Source organism: Pelophylax lessonae, assembly GCF_965119305.1.
Source record: "Pelophylax lessonae genome assembly, chromosome: 7".
NCBI classification, from domain to species: domain Eukaryota; kingdom Metazoa; phylum Chordata; class Amphibia; order Anura; family Ranidae; genus Pelophylax; species Pelophylax lessonae.
Genome location: NC_138774.1, coordinates 285206568 through 285226616, shown reverse-complemented (window position 1 = coordinate 285226616; position 20049 = coordinate 285206568). Strand labels below are relative to the sequence as shown.

General features: G+C 49.5%; 1 protein-coding gene across 1 annotated transcript in view; it reads right to left on the bottom strand.

Moving 5' to 3' along the window:
• Positions 1-12593, bottom strand: part of BRCC3 (BRCA1/BRCA2-containing complex subunit 3) — a 68573-nt gene extending 55980 nt beyond the window's left edge. Inside the window, exons 1-2 of the mRNA XM_082264659.1 lie at positions 12467-12593; positions 5819-5940 (exon numbers count right to left, since the gene is read on the bottom strand). Coding sequence (XP_082120785.1) covers positions 5819-5940; positions 12467-12571 — 227 coding nt within the window. The 5' untranslated portion in view covers positions 12572-12593. The remainder of the gene's footprint in view (positions 1-5818; positions 5941-12466) is intronic.
• Between the last annotated feature and the right edge of the window lie 7456 nt (positions 12594-20049).

Below are 20049 nucleotides of genomic sequence, written 5' to 3'. Positions count from 1 at the left end.
GGTTACATCACAAGCCACGCCCCCCCCCCACAGTTAGAATCAAGAATCGCGGGACGCATGACGCACAAAATAAGCTCTTGTACCTTTTTGTGGACGTCATGCATCTCCGCGATTCTGTTTGCGCAATGTTAACGCGATTCGGCAGGCAGAAATCACGGCAACATCGCACAGCGTTTGGGGTGCCACTGCAAATCACAGGCATCGCACAGGCGTCCTACGATTTGCAATGATTTCCAGATCGCTGTGATTCTGCCCGTGATGCGCTGCACCCACATGTGAACGTAGCCTAACCACTTGCCGTCTGCCGCACGACTATTTACATCGGCAGTCAGCCCCTCACAGGCAAAGCGACGTAGGGATACGTCGCTAGCCTGTAAGGGTGTGGGGAGCGAGTGCGCGCCGCCGGAGGCGGGCTCCCGCTCGGTCACGGACCCCCCCCCCCCCGCGTGTGTGGCCGGCGGACCCGATGTCTGCCGGGCACTCAAGATCGTCCGTGACAGCGGGAGAAAGGCAGGCGGCTAATGTAAACAAAGCCGCCTGTCAGTCTCCCTGTGAAAGAACGATGATTAACGGTTCTACTATGTAGGACCGTTGATCACTGTTCTTACACACACAGCCAATCACAGTTAGAAGCACGCCCCTAGGACACACTTAACCCCTCCCTCTCCAATACAGTTAACTCCTTCACTGCCAGTGTAATTTTTACAGTAACAGTGCATATGTATAGCAATGATTACTGTAGAAATGTCACTGGTAACCCCAAAAGTGTCAGAAATGTCAGTCAAGGGTCCGATCTGTCCGCCGAAAAGTCGCAGTCCCGCAAAAAAAAAAAAAAAGAAAAAAGCAGATCGTCGCTATTACAAGTTAAACAACAAAAATGACAAAAATCTTTCCCTTAGTTAGTAAACGCAATAACTTTTGCACAAACCAATCAAAATACGCTTTTTGCGATTTTTTTTACCAAAATTGGCCTAAAATGTTAAAAAAATTTAGATTTTTACATTTTTTTTGGGGGGGAATTTCATATAAAAAAATGTGAAAAATATTATTTTTGAAAAATTTCCGCTTTTTTTGTTTATAGCGCATGATCAAAAAAAAAAAAAAAAAAAAATATCGCACAGGTGATCAAATACCACCAAAAGAAAGCTCTGATTGTGGGGGGGGGGGAAAAAGGATGCCAAATTCGTTTAGGTGCAGCGTTGCGCGACCGCGCAATTGTCCGTTAAAGTCACGTAGTGCCGAATCGCAAAATAGGCCCTGGTCAGGAAGGGGGTAAAATCTTCCGGGGATTAAGTGGTTAAAGAGCAACCTTGTTTGTAAAAAAAAAAAAAAAAAAAAAAAAAAAAAAAAAAAAAACACACACACAACACCCCAATTCTCACAAAGGTAAAAGTAACCATAATACACCGACTTGGGTCATAATCAGAGATCCAGATGAACCTACTAATGTAACGAATCAAACGATAAGTTCACTTTCACAGAGAAATACAGACAAAAAAAAAATAAAATAAAAAGGCGTGTCCTCTTTAAATAAGTAAAAGCTGATTCCAGCCACAGATGAATTAGATTGTCTAATAATGCGATGATTGCAATCGATAGGTAAGGGAATCAATCAATGCTCAAGAGGCAGGAATCACAGCTGCACATGTGACTACCCTTTAATTTCAGCTTCAGAAAATAAAATAATAAATCAGGGGGTGATCTTTGTCATTTCTAGGCCCAATAAAACAGTAAGGCTCCATTCACACCTGGGCGTTTTCAGCTCCAAAAACGCTCAAAAGAAACGTTTCCAAAACGCCCAACAAGTAAAACCCCATTCATTTAAATGGCCCCTGTTCACATCTGAGCGTTTTAACGCCTGAAGCAATAACGCCCAACGCTCAAAAAAGTACATGAGCTTCTTTTTGGGCAGATTACAGGCGTTTTCCATTGGTCTCTATTCAATCTAAAAACGCCTGCACAAAAAACGCCTGCAAAAACGCCCATAAAAGCCCCTGAAAAAACGCCTGAAACAAAAAACGCCCAGGTGTGAATGGAGCCTAAACGGTTCCAAAAATAATTATTAACATGAATACTAAACAATATAAAATAACATCAATAATACTAATAATACACAGGCAATCACTGGTTGTGTGGAGAGTCGGTGTCCTGTCGCATAATGCCTCTTGTCGGATATTGAATCCGACGAACTGCGTAGCTCGTAACGTCACTCCAGCAGATATCCCAATCAGCTGGCGTGACGGCGCATGCGCAGATCATCGGATGCTTTATCCAACAATCTGCAAAGCCCGGAATATTACTTGGATTGTCAGATTCTGGCTCGCCCTCGCAGCTGCAGACACTGACACCAGTTTACCTAAATTAGCGCCTATCCTGCACCCAGTTTGTGTCTATTGACCCCATTTATCGTCCATCTTGCGCCTGTTTTTTTGCCTACTTAGCACCTTAGTGGCTGGTTTGACCTGATAAGTGCCACCAGCTCGCAAAGAGGGAGGCAGAATGTGATGATCAGATAATGCCGACGATCTATGCATGCGCAGTGTTGACGTCACGCCAGCTATCAGCTGGCATGCTATCAACACTACGCATGCGCAGATCATTGGAGGCATTAACCGACGATCAGAAAAGCAATCTGCAGTAATCAGAACACCGGGAGAAGCCATACAGTTAGTGTTGCCACCTCATCCCTTTAATCCAGGACACATATGAATTACACAGGTTCTGAGGCTGATATAAGGCACCAAGTGAGTTTAATTACCACCTTAATCAGCCACGGAACCTGTGTAATTAATATGTGTCCTGGTTTAAAGGGATGAGGTGGCAACCCTACATACAGTGCCATCGCATGCAGTACAGTGTCATCGAATGTCGGAAAGAGCCACTGTACATGTGTGCGGCAGTCTGCAGAATGCGATGGCACGCAATGACACTGTATGGCTTCTCCCGGTGTTCTGATTACTGCAGGTCGCTCCCTCCGATAAGGCCTCCAATGATCTACGCACATGTAGTGTTCAGCACGCCAGCTGTTTAGAAGATAAGCTGTTGTGACCTCAAACACTATGCATGCGCAGATCATTGGAGGCATAATCTGACAATCAGCAAAGCGATATGCAGTAATAAGAACCCCGGGAGAAGCCGCACAGCGTCATCGCATGCCGTAGTGCTGTACAGGGCCATCGCATACCGTACCTGCTGTACAGTGCCATCGCATGCCGTACAGGGCCTCTGTACGGCATACTGTACGGCATTCTGCGGCATGTGATGACACTGTTCGGCTTCTCCCGGTGTTCAGATTACTGCAGATCGCTTCATTTTGAGGCGCTTTCCTTTTATTTCAATGGAGAGGGGCGATTTGAGGCACTTTTTCTTTTTGCTCTCCAAAACAGGCTATAAAAGATGTTGCATGTGTAGCACTATTCCCATGGGAGCTGCTGATTACGGGTCACCCTGGGTTAACACTAGCAACAGTAGAACAATCTGGCATTTTCCCCAAGTGTTTTCCCTCAGACAAGAATCAGTCTAGTTTCTTTGGTTTTTATGTTTTATTAGGAATTTGGATAGGAGAAGGGATGAGTGGGATACTCCAACTGAACTGAACTATGCACAATAGGCAGGGAGGACTTGATTAAAGCTGAGTAATGCTGTGTTGCGCTAGTCATGGCTAGGCCGCTGCTTCACTTTGCCCTTGGCTGTGAAAGGGATTATTTAAGCTTCCTGAGATAAACTGTATCCTGAGGCAAGCTGTACTCGGGAGGTAGACTGCACTCCGAGGTAGACTGCACTCCGAGGTAGACTGCACTCCGAGGTAGACTGCACTCCGAGGTAGACTGCACTCCGAGGTAGACTGCACTCCGAGGTAGACTGCACTCCGAGGTAGACTGCACTCCGAGGTAGACTGCACTCCGAGGTAGACTGCACTGCTTTCCAGGCACCCCCTTTACCCCTAATCTTCAGGGTTGAATACTTAGCACCCCCTTTCCTACAACACTCTGCGTGAGCTGGCTCCTTGATCCCCTGACCTCTCTGGAGTGGTCCCCTCTCTCAGGCAGGCCCGTAGGCAGATCCCTCAGTACTCACAATACTGTTTTTCCCAAAGACTTCTGCCCAACTGCTCCACCGGTCAGTACACTGGATCCTCTGCAGCTCAGCTCCACACCTGGTCCCAAGGCCGACCGCCTGGACCACCTTCCTCACTTCAGCAGGAGGACAGACAGCTGTCCACCCCATCCTGGGACTTTGCTCCCGCCAAAAGACACCCTGTCACATGCTCCCTCAGGATTTATTCCCAATCCCAGGATGCATTGCAGCAATGCCCGCCCACTAGGACAGTCATAAACCCTGGTGTGCTATTGGTTAGGTTTCCTACACTGTCCAACAAGCTCCCTTATCGTATACAGTAGTACAGTAGGGAGACTCCCCCAGACCCAATGAATCACACCTGGAAACATGTGACAGGCTACACTTAAGAGATCAGGCTCTCCTGATAAGCTGAGAGAGCCACCAAATGTATTTACCTAGCACCTACGTAGGAGGGTGCTACACATTTCAGACTTTTTTTTTTTTTTTTTTTTTTCACCGCACTGCCAGCGCACCGCCCCAGTGTGAAAGCATTCATCGACTTTAACCACTTGCCGACCGCCCACAGTACATTTACTGCGGCAGTCAGCCTCTCCAGGGCAAACCGACGTAGTACTATGACACTCACCCAGGAGCCTTAGGGGGCGAGCGCATGCCGCCAGAGGCGCGCTCCAGCCCCCGCTCGTTCACTGCCATCCCCACACGTGTGACCAGCGGCTCCTCTGTGCGCCGGCCACCCGCGATCTCCCGCTGGAGAGGGAGAAGGATGGACGGCTGATGTAAACAAAGCCGTCTGTCATTCTCCTGGGTGTAACTGCAGAGATCATACGATCCTGCTAGGTATGTCTCTGTGGTTACATCACAAGCCACGCCCCTTGACAGTTAGAAACACGCCCCTAGGGATACATTTAACCCCTTGATCACCAATAAAGTTAACCCCTTCCCTGCCAGTGTAATTTTTAAAGTAACAGTGCATATTTATAGCACTGATTACTGTAGCAATGTCACTGGTACCCCCAAAAGTGTCAAAAATGTTAGTCAGGGGTCCGATCTGTCCGCCGCAATGTCGCAATCCCGCAAAATTTTTTTTAAAAAAAAATACCAGATCGCCGCCATAACTAGAAAAAAAAAAAAAAAAAAAAGACATAAATCTTTCCCATAGTTAGTAAATAACTTTTGCGCAAACCAATCAAAATACGCTAATTGCGATTTTTTTTACCAAAAATACATTAGCAGAAAACAAAAATGGCCTAAAATGATAAAAAAATTTTGATTTCTACATTTTTTTGGGGGGGGAAATTCATATAAAAAAAATGTGAAAAATATTATTTTTTTTAAAATTGTCCCTCTTTTTTTGTTTATAGCGCAAAAAAAAAAAAATCTCACATGTGATCAAATACCACCAAAAGAATGCCCTGCTTGTGGGAAAAAAAAAAAGGACATCAATTTCATTTGGGTACAGCGTCGCACGACTGCGCAATTGTCCGTTAAAGTCACGCAAGTGCCGAATCGCAAAATAGGCCCTGGTCTTTCAGCAGCCAAATCCTCCGGGGCTTAAGCGGTTAATGGAAAGCATTTTTTGTGAGCTTTTTTTTTTTTTTTTTGTGTGTGAAAGGGATCTAAAAGTAAAACTGCGGACTAAAATATGGGTAAAAGTGACATCTTATCTTCAAATGCCATGCAAAATGACTAACGGGGGATAAGATACAAGTACTGTATGTACATTCATATTATGAAGGATATATCGGCTTCCGTTGTGGCTGCTGACAGCTGCTCAGGAGAAATTTCCACTCGATCTTTCCTCTTGTCCGATCGTCGTAGGATGATGACTGAATGGATATGTACAACTCTCTGAGTGTCCACCTGTGTGAGATTAGAGAAACACACAATAGAATAAGAAAACATACATAATATAAATAGGAGGATGTAAACCTCCGACATGAAATCTGAACAAAGCGTATCCCTTTATAGCAGGGGGTCTTCAAACTATGGCCCTCCAGTTGTTCAGGAACTACAATTCCCATCATGCCTAGTCATGTCTGTGAATGTCGGAGTTTTACAATGCCTCATGGGATGTGTAGTTCTGCAACAGCTGGAGGGCCGTAGTTTGAGGATCCCTGCTCTATAGTGTGTACTTGTCTCAATCCAGAGCACTAAAGCCAAATACACACTATGAGCTTTTTTTTTTTTTTTTTTGTTTAAACAAAAACAAACAAAAAAAAAACAAAAGGGAAAAAAAAAAAAAAAAAAAAAAAAAGGTCAGCTCAGTCAGAGTCGGTGAACTCTGAAGTGGGTTCAGTGATCTCCCCTAAATAAAAATGGGGGTTTGGTCCCACCATATGGCCATATCGTGCTCAAGCCCACTACTGCGTCAAAGTACCCCGTTATTTTTAATATACATGTCTTTTGGTTCATAGCTGCAGCAGCTTTGGAAATACATGGGTATGATCCCCCAAATTTTTTGCCTGTTTATTATGTATTCGGTCTGACCAGACTATCGAGGTTGAGCATCCCATCCCCCACACACACCTGTACTCAATCAGTGTCCACCATCAAGTGGATATAGGAGGAGTCCCATGTAGTGCATTTGCACATCTTTCCCAGCAAGGAGTATTATCTCCATGGGTTAGAATGGCTGGATTCATTTCTTTTTCATGGATAGTGTAGGACCCACTGATAACGGGGTACTTTGACGCAGTAGTGGGCTTGAGCACTATATGGCCATATGGTGGGACCAAATCCCCATTTTTATTTATGGATTGTCTTCAGATTTGGTAGTTATTTCTTTTGCATTTGCGCGCTATTCTTTTTTAATATAGTGATCTCCCCTGCTGGGCTGCTCTGACAAGGGGAAAGCCCCCCCCCCCCCAAAGCGCTCTCTGCCATTGGCTAACAGCGCTGATTTGGAGTTGGATGGCTCCCAGCACGCTCCTCCGACAGATCGACATACACACAGGCCAAATGTGGGCCTATTTTTCTGGTCCTCCCTGAGGCCTCACAGAGCCACGTCAGAACCTCCCCGAGCCCTCACAGAACCATGACAGGGGTCCTCCCCAAGCCCTCACAGAACCATGACAGGGGTCCTCCCCGAGCCCTCACAGAACCATGACAGGGGTCCTCCCCGACCCCTCAGAGAACCATGACAGGGGTCCTCCCCGAGCCCTCACAGAACCATGACAGGGGTCCTCCCCGAGCCCTCACAGAACCATGACAGGGGTCCTCCCCGACCCCTCGCAGAACCATTACAGGGGTCCTCCACGACCCCTCGCAGAACCATTACAGGGGTCCTCCACGACCCCTCGCAGAACCATGACAGGGGTCCTCCCTTCCCCCTCACAGAACCATGACAGGGGACCTCCCAGACACCTCACAGAACCATGACAGGGGTCCTCCCTTCCCCCTCACAGAACCATGACAGGGGTCCTCCCTTCCCCCTCACAGAACCATGACAGGGGTCCTCCCTTCCCCCTCACAGAACCATGACAGGGGTCCTCCCTTCCCCCTCACAGAACCATGACAGGGGTCCTCCCTTCCCTCGCAGAACCATGACAGGGGTCCTCCCTTCCCTCGCAGAACCATGACAGGGGTCCTCCCAGACACCTCACAGAACCATGACAGGGGTCCTCCCCGACCCTCACAGCAGTGGCGTACTAACGGGGGGGGGGGGGCGGGGGGGCGGCCCGCCCCGGGTGCCACGCGCTGGGGGGTGTCAGGCTGCTCGGAATTTCAGTCAGTGTGAAGAAGCTGCAGCTCCTTTAGTCCGCGCTGCTCGCGGGGGCGGCGGCCGGTGGGAAGAAGGTGAGCACTGAGCAGCCTCCTGTGTGTCTGTCTGGACAGGAGAGGAGATGGGACAGCTGGATAAAGAGGGATTCATCTTTCCGTATTTCTCCTGCTGCTGTTGAATGGCCGATTCTCCTCTCCCTCCTGCAGTCAGTTAGCGGCAGCAGGAGGAATATGTAAAGATCAAATCATCTATATGCAGCTGTCCATCCTCTCTCCTATACAACTTGCTGGCCCCCTAGTGCTCTCCAGCCCCCCCCCTTGCTCTAAACACCCCCCCTGCTCTAAACACCCCCCCTGCACTAAACACCCCCCCTGCACTAAACACCCCCCAGTGCTCTAAACACCCCCCTGCTCTTAACCCCTCAGTTATCTTGCCCCCCCCCCGGCACTCCTTAACCCCCAATGCTCTTCATCTCCCCCCTATGCTCCCTGGCTCCCCCAGTGCTCTCCACCCCCCTGTGCTCCCTGCCTCCCCCCTCAGTGAGTTCCAGTTCCCCCCATGCTCTCCATCCCCCTGGTTTTCCCTGTCCCCCCCCCCCCAGTGCTCTCCACCCCTGCGCCTTCCAACCCCCCTACAATGCTTTTCAAACCCCTCTTAATTCTCTCCAGTCCCCCCCCCCCGCCCTTCAGCTCCTCCAGTGCTCTCTGCTTGCCCTGTGCTCTCCGGCCCCCCTAATGCTCTTCTATCTTCTATCATGTCTGCAGTCTCTGACCATCTCCTGGATCATGTCCTCAGTCTCTGACCATCTCTTGTATCATGTCCTCAGTCTCTGACCATCTCCTGTGTGTTGTCTGCAGTCTCTGACCATCTCTGGTATCCCGTCCGTAGTCTCTGACCATCTCTTGTATCATGTCGTCAGTCTCTGACCAACCATCTCTTGGATCATGTCGTCAGTCTCTGACCATCTCCTGTGTGTTGTCTGCAGTCTCTGACCATCTCTTGTATCATGTCCTCAGTCTCTGACCATCTCCTGTGTGTTGTCTGCAGTCTCTGACCATCTCTGGTATCCCGTCCGTAGTCTCTGACCATCTCTTGTATCATGTCGTCAGTCTCTGACCAACCATCTCTTGGATCATGTCGTCAGTCTCTGACCAACCATCTCCTGGATCATGTCGTCAGTCTCTGACCAACCATCTGCTGGATCATGTCGTCAGTCTCTGACCAACCATCTCCTGGATCATGTCCTCAGTCTCTGACCAACCATCTCCTGGATCATGTCCTCAGTCTCTGACCAACCATCTCCTGGATCATGTCGTCAGTCTCTGACCAACCATCTCCTGGATCATGTCCTCAGTCTCTGACCAACCATCTCCTGGATCATGTCCTCAGTCTCTGACCAACCATCTCCTGGATCATGTCCTCAGTCTCTGACCAACCATCTCCTGGATCATGTCCTCAGTCTCTGACCAACCATCTCCTGGATCATGTCCTCAGTCTCTGACCAACCATCTCCTGGATCATGTCCTCAGTCTCTGACCAACCATCTCCTGGATCATGTCCTCAGTCTCTGACCAACCATCTCCTGGATCATGTCCTCAGTCTCTGACCAACCATCTCCTGGATCATGTCCTCAGTCTCTGACCATCTCCTGTATCATGTCCTCAGTCTCTGACCATCTCCTGTATCATGTCCTCAGTCTCTGACCATCTCCTGTATCATGTCCTCAGTCTCTGACCATCTCTTGTATCATGTCCTCAGTCTCTGACCATCCCCTGTATCATGTCCTCAGTCTCTGACCATCCCCTGTATCATGTCCTCAGTCTCTGACCATCCCCTGTATCATGTCCTCAGTCTCTGACCATCTCTTGTATCATGTCCTCAGTCTCTGACCATCTCCTGTATCATGTCCTCAGTCTCTCACCATCTCTTGTATCATGTCCTCAGTCTTGGATTTCTCTTGTATCGGGTCCGTAGTCTCTGACCAACTCTTGTATCATGTCCTCAGTCTCTGACCATCTCTTGTATCATGTCCTCAGTCTCTGACCATCCCCTGTATCATGTCCTCAGTCTCTGACCATCCCCTGTATCGTGTCCTCAGTCTCTGACCATCTCTTGTATCATGTCCTCAGTCTCTGACCATCTCCTGTATCATGTCCTCAGTCTCTCACCATCTCTTGTATCATGTCCTCAGTCTTGGATTTCTCTTGTATTGGGTCCGTAGTCTCTGACCAACTCTTGTATCATGTCCTCAGTCTCTGACCATCTCTTGTATCATGTCCTCAGTCTCTGACCATCTCTTGTATCATGTCCTCAGTCTCTGACCATCTCTTGTATCATGTCCTCAGTCTCTGACCATCTCTTGTATCATGTCCTCAGTCTCTGACCATCTCCTGTGTGTTGTCTGCAGTCTCTGACCATCTCTGGTATCCCGTCCGTAGTCTCTGACCATCTCTTGCATCATGTCCTCAGTCTCTGACCATCTCCTGTATCATGTCCTCAGTCTCTGACCATCTCTTGTATCATGTCCTCAGTCTCTGACCATCTCTTGTATCATGTCCTCAGTCTCTGACCATCTCTTGTATCATGTCCTCAGTCTCTGACCATCTCTTGTATCATGTCCTCAGTCTCTGACCATCTCCTGTGTGTTGTCTGCAGTCTCTGACCATCTCTGGTATCCCGTCCGTAGTCTCTGACCATCTCTTGCATCATGTCCTCAGTCTCTGACCATCTCCTGTATCATGTCCTCAGTCTCTGACCATCTCTTGTATCATGTCCTCAGTCTCTGACTATCTCCTTTAGCATGTCTCCAATCTCTTACTCTGTCTATGCCAAAGGTCGGACTGTGCAGGGGAGGCAGAGAGTGCAAAAGGGGGGAACTGTGATTAGAGAGACAGGGGGGGGGGGGCAGACTGCAAAGGGCACTGTGATAGGGGGGCTGGGAAATTTGTGCAATAAATATTTTTGGATACATTACAAATTTTTGCGGGTGTTTTTACATTTTAAAGTGGGGGGGGGGCAGATATAGGATCCGCCCCGGGTGCCAAATGCTCTAGGTACGCCACTGCCTCACAGGACCATGACAGGGGTCCTCCCTGACCCCTCACTGACCCCCCGCAGAACCATGACAGGGGTCCTCCCCGACCCCTCACAGAACCATGACAGGGGTCCTCCCCGACCCCTCACAGAACCATGACAGGGGTCCTCCCCGACCCCTCACAGAACCATGACAGGGGTCCTCCCCAACCCCTCACAGAACTATGACAGGAGTCCTTCCCGACCCCTCACAGAACCATGACAGGAGTCCTTCCCGACCCCTCACAGAACCATGACAGGAGTCCTTCCCGACCCCTCACAGAACCATGACAGGGGTCCTCCCCGACCCCTCACAGAACCATGACAGGGGTCCTCCCCAACCCCTCACAGAACCATGACAGGAGTCCTTCCCGACCCCTCACAGAACCATGACAGGGGTCCTCCCCGACCCCTCACAGAACCATGACAGGGGTCCTCCCCAACCCCTCACAGAACCATGACAGGGGTCCTCCCCGACCCCTCACAGAACCATGACAGGGGTCCTCCCTGACCCTTCACAGAACCATGACAGGGGTCCTCCCTGACCCTTCACAGAACCATGACAGGGGTCCTCCCTGACCCTTCACAGAACCATGACAGGGGTCCTTCCCGACCCCTCACAGAACCATGACAGGGGTCCTTCCCGAGCTCTCACAGAACCATGACAGGGGTCCTCCCCGACCCCTCACAGAACCATGACAGGGGTCCTCCCCGACCCCTCACAGAACTATGACAGGGGTCCTTCCCGACCCCTCACAGAACCATGACAGGGGTCCTCCCTGACCCTTCACAGAACCATGACAGGGGTCCTTCCCGACCCCTCACATAACCATGACAGGGGTCCTTCCCGAGCCCTCACATAACCATGACAGGGGTCCTTCCCGAGCCCTCACAGAACCATGACAGGGGTCCTTCCCGAGCTCTCACAGAACCATGACAGGGGTCCTCCCCGACCCCTCACAGAACCATGACAGGGGTCCTCCCCGACCCCTCACAGAACCATGACAGGGGTCCTCCCCGACCCCTCACAGAACTATGACAGGGGTCCTTCCCGACCCCTCACATAACCATGACAGGGGTCCTTCCCGAGCCCTCACAGAACCATGACAGGGGTCCTCCCCGACCCCTCAGAGAACCATGACAGGGGCCCTCCCTGACCCTTCACAGAACCATGACAGGGGTCCTTCCCGAGCCCTCACAGAACCATGACAGGGGTCCTCCCCGACCCCTCAGAGAACCATGACAGGGGTCCTCCCCGACCCCTCAGAGAACCATGACAGGGGTCCTCCCTGACCCCTCACAGAACCGTGACAGGGGTCCTCCCTGACCCCTCACAGAACCGTGACAGGGGTCCTCCCTGACCCCTCACAGAACCGTGACAGGGGTCCTCCCTGACCCTTCACAGAACCATGACAGGGGTCCTCCCTGACCCCTCACAGAACCATGACAGGGGTCCTTCCCGACCCCTCATAGAACCATGACAGGGGTCCTTCCCGAGCCCTCACAGAACCATGACAGGGGTCCTCCCTGACCCCTCACAGAGCAGGCCTGAGGCCCTTCCCTTCCCTCACAGAGCAGGCCTGAGGCCCTTACCTCTCCTATGCATAGTCCCATCACCTCCTCCCTCTCGGTGCTCAGGGAATGGGCCACACACACCAGGAAAGCATCCCCCTCTAGATGTACGGCCTGCACCGCCATTGCTTCTCCCTACTCCGCTTCCCTCACTCAGCTCTACCGCTACTTATTTTGTCGCCCACTGTCCGACATTTTATCGTAGACAGCCCGGTATAAGAACGCTGCTTTTGGCTCCAAGAAAATGGCCGGCGCCATAACCCCAGAATAGTGAGAAGGCGACAAGTTTTATTCACCTCATCGAACTCTATCACTTCATACAGTGTCGCCGCATATCCGCCATTTAGTTGTAGGCTGCCGTATAGAACAGACAGAGCGGCTGTCTCCATGAAAATGGCCGCCGTCATAGCTCCGGATAGAGGGAAGTGGGGACATGTTTTAGTCATCTTAGTGAATTCCTTCTTCCGCGGTTTTGTCAGGGAGCCCAGGACATTGGTGGAGCTGGAAGGAGATCTGGTGTCGTAGGTAGTGTGTGGGGGGATTGTAGACAATCTGTTCTGAGGATGGGAAAAGGTCAGGTATGATTGGAAGGGCAGACATTATGTAAATCAATAGAGTCACCCATAACCAATCACTGACATCTCATATAATGTTTGATACCATTCCACAAGTCATTTCTTGTAACTTTTATTAAAATAATATCTGGTGATCATTCCATAGGGACCCTTGTTCAGCCACTTTCTGTTATAGGGTGACAACACTCTGTGCCATGGTCCCAATTGTGCTCTGCGTTGTCACCCTGTCACATGACTTCCGACATAGACTGCCAATGGCTGTTTCAGCACACGTTACACAGGCATGGCCCAGTGTTGTCACCATCAGGAAACCCGCCCTGAGAAGTGTCAGGACCCTCAATTGTAGGTACAGCCAGGACCCCCCAATACCAGGCACAGCCAGGACCCCCCCCCCCCCCCCCCAATACCACGTACAGCCAGGACTGCCAATACCAGGTACATCAGGGAATCCCAATACCAGGTACAACCAGGAATCCCAATACCATGTACAACCAGGAATCCCAATACTAGGCACAACCAGGAATCCCAATACCATGTACAACCAGGAATCCCAATACTAGGCACAACCAGGAATCCCAATACTAGGCACAACCGGGAATCCCAATACTAGGCACAACCAGGAATCCCAATACTAGGCACAACCAGGAATCCCAATACTAGGCACAACCAGGAATCCCAATACTAGGCACAACCAGGAATCCCAATATCTGGCACAACTGGGAATCCCAATACTAGGCACAACCAGGAATCCCAATACTAGGCACAACCAGGAATCCCAATACTAGGCACAACCAGGAATCCCAATACCAGGTACAACCAGGAATCCCAATACCATGTACAACCAGGAATCCCAATACTAGGCACAACCAGGAATCCCAATACTAGGCACAACCAGGAATCCCAATACTAGGCACAACCAGGAATCCCAATACCAGGCACAACCAGGAATGCCAATACCAGGCACAACCAGGAATGCCAATACTAGGCACAACCGGGAATCCCAATACCACGTACAGCCAGGAATCCCAATACCAGGTACAACCAGGAATGCCAATACTAGGCACAACCAGGAATCCCAATACCACGTACAGCCAGGAATCCCAATACCAGGCACAACTGGGAATCCCAATACTAGGCACAACCAGGAAAACCAATACCAGGGACAACCAGGAATGCCAATACTAGGCACAACCAGGAATCCCAAAACGAGGCACAACCAGGAATCCCAATACTAGGCATAACCAGGAATCCCAATACTAGGTACGACCAGGAATGTCAATACCACGTACAGCCTGGACCCCCACCCCCAATACCAGGTACAACCAGGACTCCCAATATTAGGCACAGTTGGGACCCCCCAATAGTAGGTACAGCCAGGAATCCCAATAACAGGTACAGCCAAGACCCCTAATATTAGGTACAGCCAGGACTGCCGATATCAGGCACAACCAGGAATCCCAATACTAGCTACAGTCAGGACCCCGCAATACCAGGCACAACCAGGACTGCCAATAATAGGTACAGCCAGGACTGCTAATACCAGGCAAAACCAGGAATCCCTATACTAGGTACAGCCAGGACTCCTAATATTAGGTACAGTCAGAACTCCCCAATAACAGGTACAGACAGGTCCCTCAATACTCCTAATATTAGGTACAGACAGAACCCCCCCCCCCCCACCCTCCAGGTAGTGGTACATCCAGGAATCCCAATATTAGGTACAGTCAGGACCCCACAACACCAGGTATAGCCGGGTCCCCTCAAAACCAGGTACAACCTGAACTCCCCCAATACCAGGTACAACCTGAACTCCCCCAATACCAGGTACAACCTGAACTCCCCCAAAACCAGGTACAACCAAGACCCTCAATATTAGGTACAGGCATAGCTGCTAATACCAGATACAGCTAGGACCCCCATATTAGGTACAACCAGGACCCCAAATACCAGGTATAACCAGGACTCCCAATATTAGGAAATACATCTACAGTATATATTGTGGATGAGGTTTTGTTCTCATACATAACATATACTAATCATGTAGCACCAAATACATCTTTACTGGTTGTTATTCTGCTGGGAAACTCACCATATTTCCTACACTTTTTAGGATTACTGAATAGTCACTGTGATGTCACAGAGGAAGGATCCGTGCCAGAAAGCTGCGTGTGCCATTCAGAAGTGTCTGCAGGGTAAGGACCGGATAATCTAGTCAAGTCGATGTATAAGTACCAGGAGCCCCATCACACTGTCCTATTACCACACAGTTCAATTATTATTTGATGGCACCCCAATACACTCACATCAAAGCGTACCTCTAAAGAGCACAGAAATGGTGCTGACACCATCAGGGCACTGGTATACAGTAACAAAGAAGCTGACCCCCAATCATGATTTATCGTTTTTAGATGGGGGGGGGGATTCACAGCCCGTTTCCTGCTGCGCATGCGCGAGTCACGCTGCGCTTTCTGAATGCTCCCGCTGTCTGAGACCTGTGTGTGTCTCCCAGAAGGAATGTTTGTAGATCACCACGATCGTTGTGTGGTGATCTTACCTGGAAGTGGGAGCGAGGTACCTTGTTTTGACAGGTATCCGGTCCCCCCCCCCCCTAAAAAGTGGCAAATGTGGCAGTGGAGGGTGCAAACAAGGGGAGCTTTCCCTTTTGGGTGGAGCTTCGCTTTAAGGTAAAAAAAAAAAAAATTCTATTACTCTGCTCCCCCCCCCCCCCCCATTCCCTGTGTTAACGGGAACGGAGGGGAGAATAGATCCAGCTGCATCTCTTCTCCCCTATCTTGCGCTTTACACAGCACTCTAGCAGCAGCACCATTAGCTCCTGCTGCTGTCAATCAAATGCAGTGAGGAGGAAGTGGGGGGGCGGGGTTAAATCCCGCTGTGCAGACACTCGGGGGGGGGGGGGAGGTTTATTAAAACTAAGAATCTGATGCATAGTAACCAATCAGCTTCTAACTTCAGTTTGTTCAATTAAGCTTTGGCAATTAGCCCACGTTCCGATTTGACCAATTGCCAGGAATGGCACCGTCCAAATGGGCGCGACGTCACACCGATTCCCGAAAGTAGTTTCTGCTCTACTTTTGGCGACTTTGGCGGGTGGGGGCGATTTCCATAGACATCTGTGCAAGAACCCGCACAGATGTCTGTGAAATCGCGCCTGAAATCGGAGTGAAAATGGCGGTCTCAGTATGAACCTGGGCTAAAACCTGGAAGCTGATTAGTTTACTATGTACAGCACCAGATTCTGAGTGCACCAGTTTTAAGCCCCGTACACACGCTACGAATTTCCGCCGACCCATCGTCCGTCTTTTGTCCAGAGTGGTGTCTGTTGGTTGGAATGTGCCTAGACTGCACACGAATTTTCCCGTACGACAGAATTCTACTTCAGAAGTGATGTCATGTGTTGGTTTGCTTTCTTTGTGTTCTTTCTTCTCTGAGCATGCCTAGTCTTCCTCATAAGATTTTTCCCTGTCAAAATCTGTACTAATGAGACGAAAATCGGACGTGTGTTGACGGAGGACAAAAATTTTAATGATTTTGTCAGCCGAAAAGTCGGAGTCGGCTGTCGAAAGCACCATACTGACAATCCGAAAATCGTCAATTCGGTCGTCGGACGAAATTTCCCTTCCAAATTTCTTATCGTGTGTACGGGGCTTTAGTAAATCTATCGTGTGCCTTCATGGGGAGGGGGGGGGGACGAAGAAGAAAAGGAGCCAGGACACCCGGCGGAGGACCAGGGCCGCTTCTTAGCAAAAATGACAGCCGGAAAGTGGCTTTCCCGTTCTGACTGGACGTTGTATGACGTTCTTTAGAACATGCCACTTGTGCGCGCCCCCGATTATCGGTGATACGGTGTGCCACTCAGACGCACCGCATCTGCGATCACAGTAAAGAGCCTTTGACGTAGGCTCTTTACCCCCCCCCCCCCCGCTTAAAGAGCAGCTTCACTTGTTTACTTCCTCCCCCCCTCTGCTGCCACATTTGGCACCTTTCGAGATGGGAGACACACAGGTCCCAGAAGACAGCGAGGCAATTCAGAAAGCACAACAGGAAACAGGCTATGAAGCCACAAGGTTTCACCTCCTGTTTCCCTTAAGCCCCGTACACACGTACCGATGGTCGGCATACAAATGTTCCTCTTTTCTCCCCGGGATGTCGGTGTCTGCTGAAAAGTGCAAAGACAGCACAAGGACAGCACAAGAATTTTGTCCGCCGACTGCAGAAGTGATGTCATGTAATGGTTAACTTTCCCTGTGTTTTCTATTTTCTGAGCATGCCCAGTCTTGCAAATCTGCGGTCTGTCGGCCGAATTGTGTACTGACAGGCGAACAATCGTCCGTTCTGGTGTCGGCATACAAATATTTTCATGTTTGCAAGAAAGACTTTTGTCCGCGGATTGTGCGCAGACATCTGTCGGAGGCACCATACTAACACGCGTACAATCGGCAGATCCTTCGTCCACCGACGTTTGTATGCCGACGATCGGTACGTGTGTACGGGCCTTTAGTAAGGATGTCGATGCCTGCAGTATTTGTAGCTGCTGAATTTTAAATTTCTTCTTCCCAGACTGGAACTCCAGTTTAAGCTGCAAAGGCAGCAGATGGGGGTGTTCACATGCTTAAAGCAGAGCTCCAGCCCCCCCCCCCACCAAAAAATTAAAAGTCAGCAGCTACAAATACTTACAGGACTTATAGGACACTTACCTGTCTAGGTTTCCCACGATGCTGGCACCCTGGTCAATTTTTTAATCCGCTCTAGAGTGCTGCTGCTATCATTTCTTATAAGGGAAAGTGGCAGTGAAGCCTTGAGGCTCCACAGCCAGTTCTCTACTGCGCATGCGCGAAGCGTGCTGCGCTCTGTGAATGGCTTGGCGGTGGGGGAATGAGAAGTGGGGCCGAACTTCCGGGGGACTTCGCCGCAGCGAGGTCACCCGGAAGTGGTGACGAGTACCTGTCAAAAACAGGTACCTGCTCCCCCTTCCCAAAGGTGCCAAATGTGGCAGCGGAAGGGGGGGGGGGGTAAACAAGAGATTCCCCTTTTGGGTGGAGCTCCGCTTTCAATCTACTTCGCACCCAGTCACTGTACTCCAATGGCCTCCACACTGACCAGATCAGATTCACTGTACTCCAATGGCCTCCACACTCACCAGATCTGGTCACTGTACTCCAATGGCCTCCACTCACCAGATCCGGTCACTGTACTCCAATGGCCTCCACACTCATCAGATCCGGTCACTGTACTCCAATGGCCTCCACACTCACCAGATCCGGTCACTGTACTCCAATGGCCTCCACACTCACCAGATCTGGTCACTGTACTCCAATGGCCTCCACACTCACCAGATACGGTCACTGTACTCCAATGGCCTCCACACTCACCAGATCAGGTCACTGTACTTCAATGACCTCCACACTCACCAGATCCGGTCACTGTACTTCAATGGCCTCCACACTCACCACATCTCATCCAATATTGGGATGTGGTGGATATTCTCTATCCCGTGGTGCGTTTGGCGGACAGCTCCACCGTCAAATGTGACCCATTCAAGCGAACTGAGACGCACCCACAAACACCCTGCAACTGCATTCAGTGCCATATTGGAAATTCATCTTTAAAAATGCTAAAAATTACATTTCACAAATGACATTAAGATGTTGCAGCTCTTTTCTGTTATTATAATAATTGTTATTTACGAATTGTTGATGACATTGTTATAATTTACCCTCTTGTATCACAACTTTTTACCTCAATAAAAAAAGTTTGTATACAAAAAAAGATGTTGCAGCTCGTCTGAGAATTTAGCAATTGGGTTTACATCAACTTATAATAAAAATAGCAATGTAATAATAATTGTAAGAGTTCAACATTTTTTTTTTTCCTGTTGACAGCTCACAATTATAATGAGTCGCAGTGTCAGGCCGAGTTTCAAGAAATGCGGATTTGTTGTTCGAAACTCATCAACCAAAAGTCAGTCTGTTGCTCGGGCTTCTCCCACCAGAAAACAATCGATGGAAAAACTGAGACACACAAGGAAGCACTCTGATGAAGACGTTGTATATTGTACATAGAGAGGTGGAAGCAGATGCGATTATTTATGAATGAAGCACTATTTAACACTGGAAGACTAAATATATTTTGTTTGTAAATAAAAAACAAGAAATGATTTAGAAATTGTTACATTGTGTAATTTATAAAATATATAGTTTTATTTTAACCAGTGTTTGTGTTTATCATGTCTATACAATTTCCAGCCGTTCCCAGCCATAGTTGGGATTGTTGAAAAACTTTAGTTGATCAGCAGCTGCAGCCGAATCAGTCTATTCTGAGAGCAGAGAAGTCCTTGACAGCCAAACGTTCTAAACAAAGGGCCAGTTTAACATTCTTCAGACTTCATAGGGACGAACTGTGGCCAGTGGGAGTAGAAAATGTCCTGGTTTTAGTCCGTTTTTTGTATTAAGGGGGGGGGAATAGTGCTTCATTATTGGTATCCGTTGGGTGGGGAGGTGCCCAGTCATTGGTATCGATGAGAGGATTGGTTCCCCGTCATTCACTGAGGAATAGTGTCCCATCATTGGTATCAGTGGGAGGAATAGTGTCCCATCATTGATATCAGTGGGAGGAATAGTGCCCCATCATTGGTATCAGTGGGAGGAATAGTGCCCCATCATTGGGATCAGTGGGAGGAATAATGCCCCATCATTGGAATCAGTGGGAGGAATAGTGCCCCATCATTGGGATCAGTGGGAGGAATAGTGCCCCAACATTGGGATCAGTGGGAGGAATAGTGCCCCATCATTGGGATCAGTGGGAGGAATAGTGTCCCCATCATTGGTGTCAGTGGGAGGAATAGTGTCCCCATCATTGGTGTCAGTGGGAGGAATGGTGCCCCATCATTGGTGTCAGTGGGAGGAATGGTGCCCCATCATTGGTGTCAGTGGGAGGAATGGTGCCCCATCATTGGTGTCAGTGGGAGGAATGGTGCCCCATCATTGGGATCAGTGGGAGGAATGGTGCCCC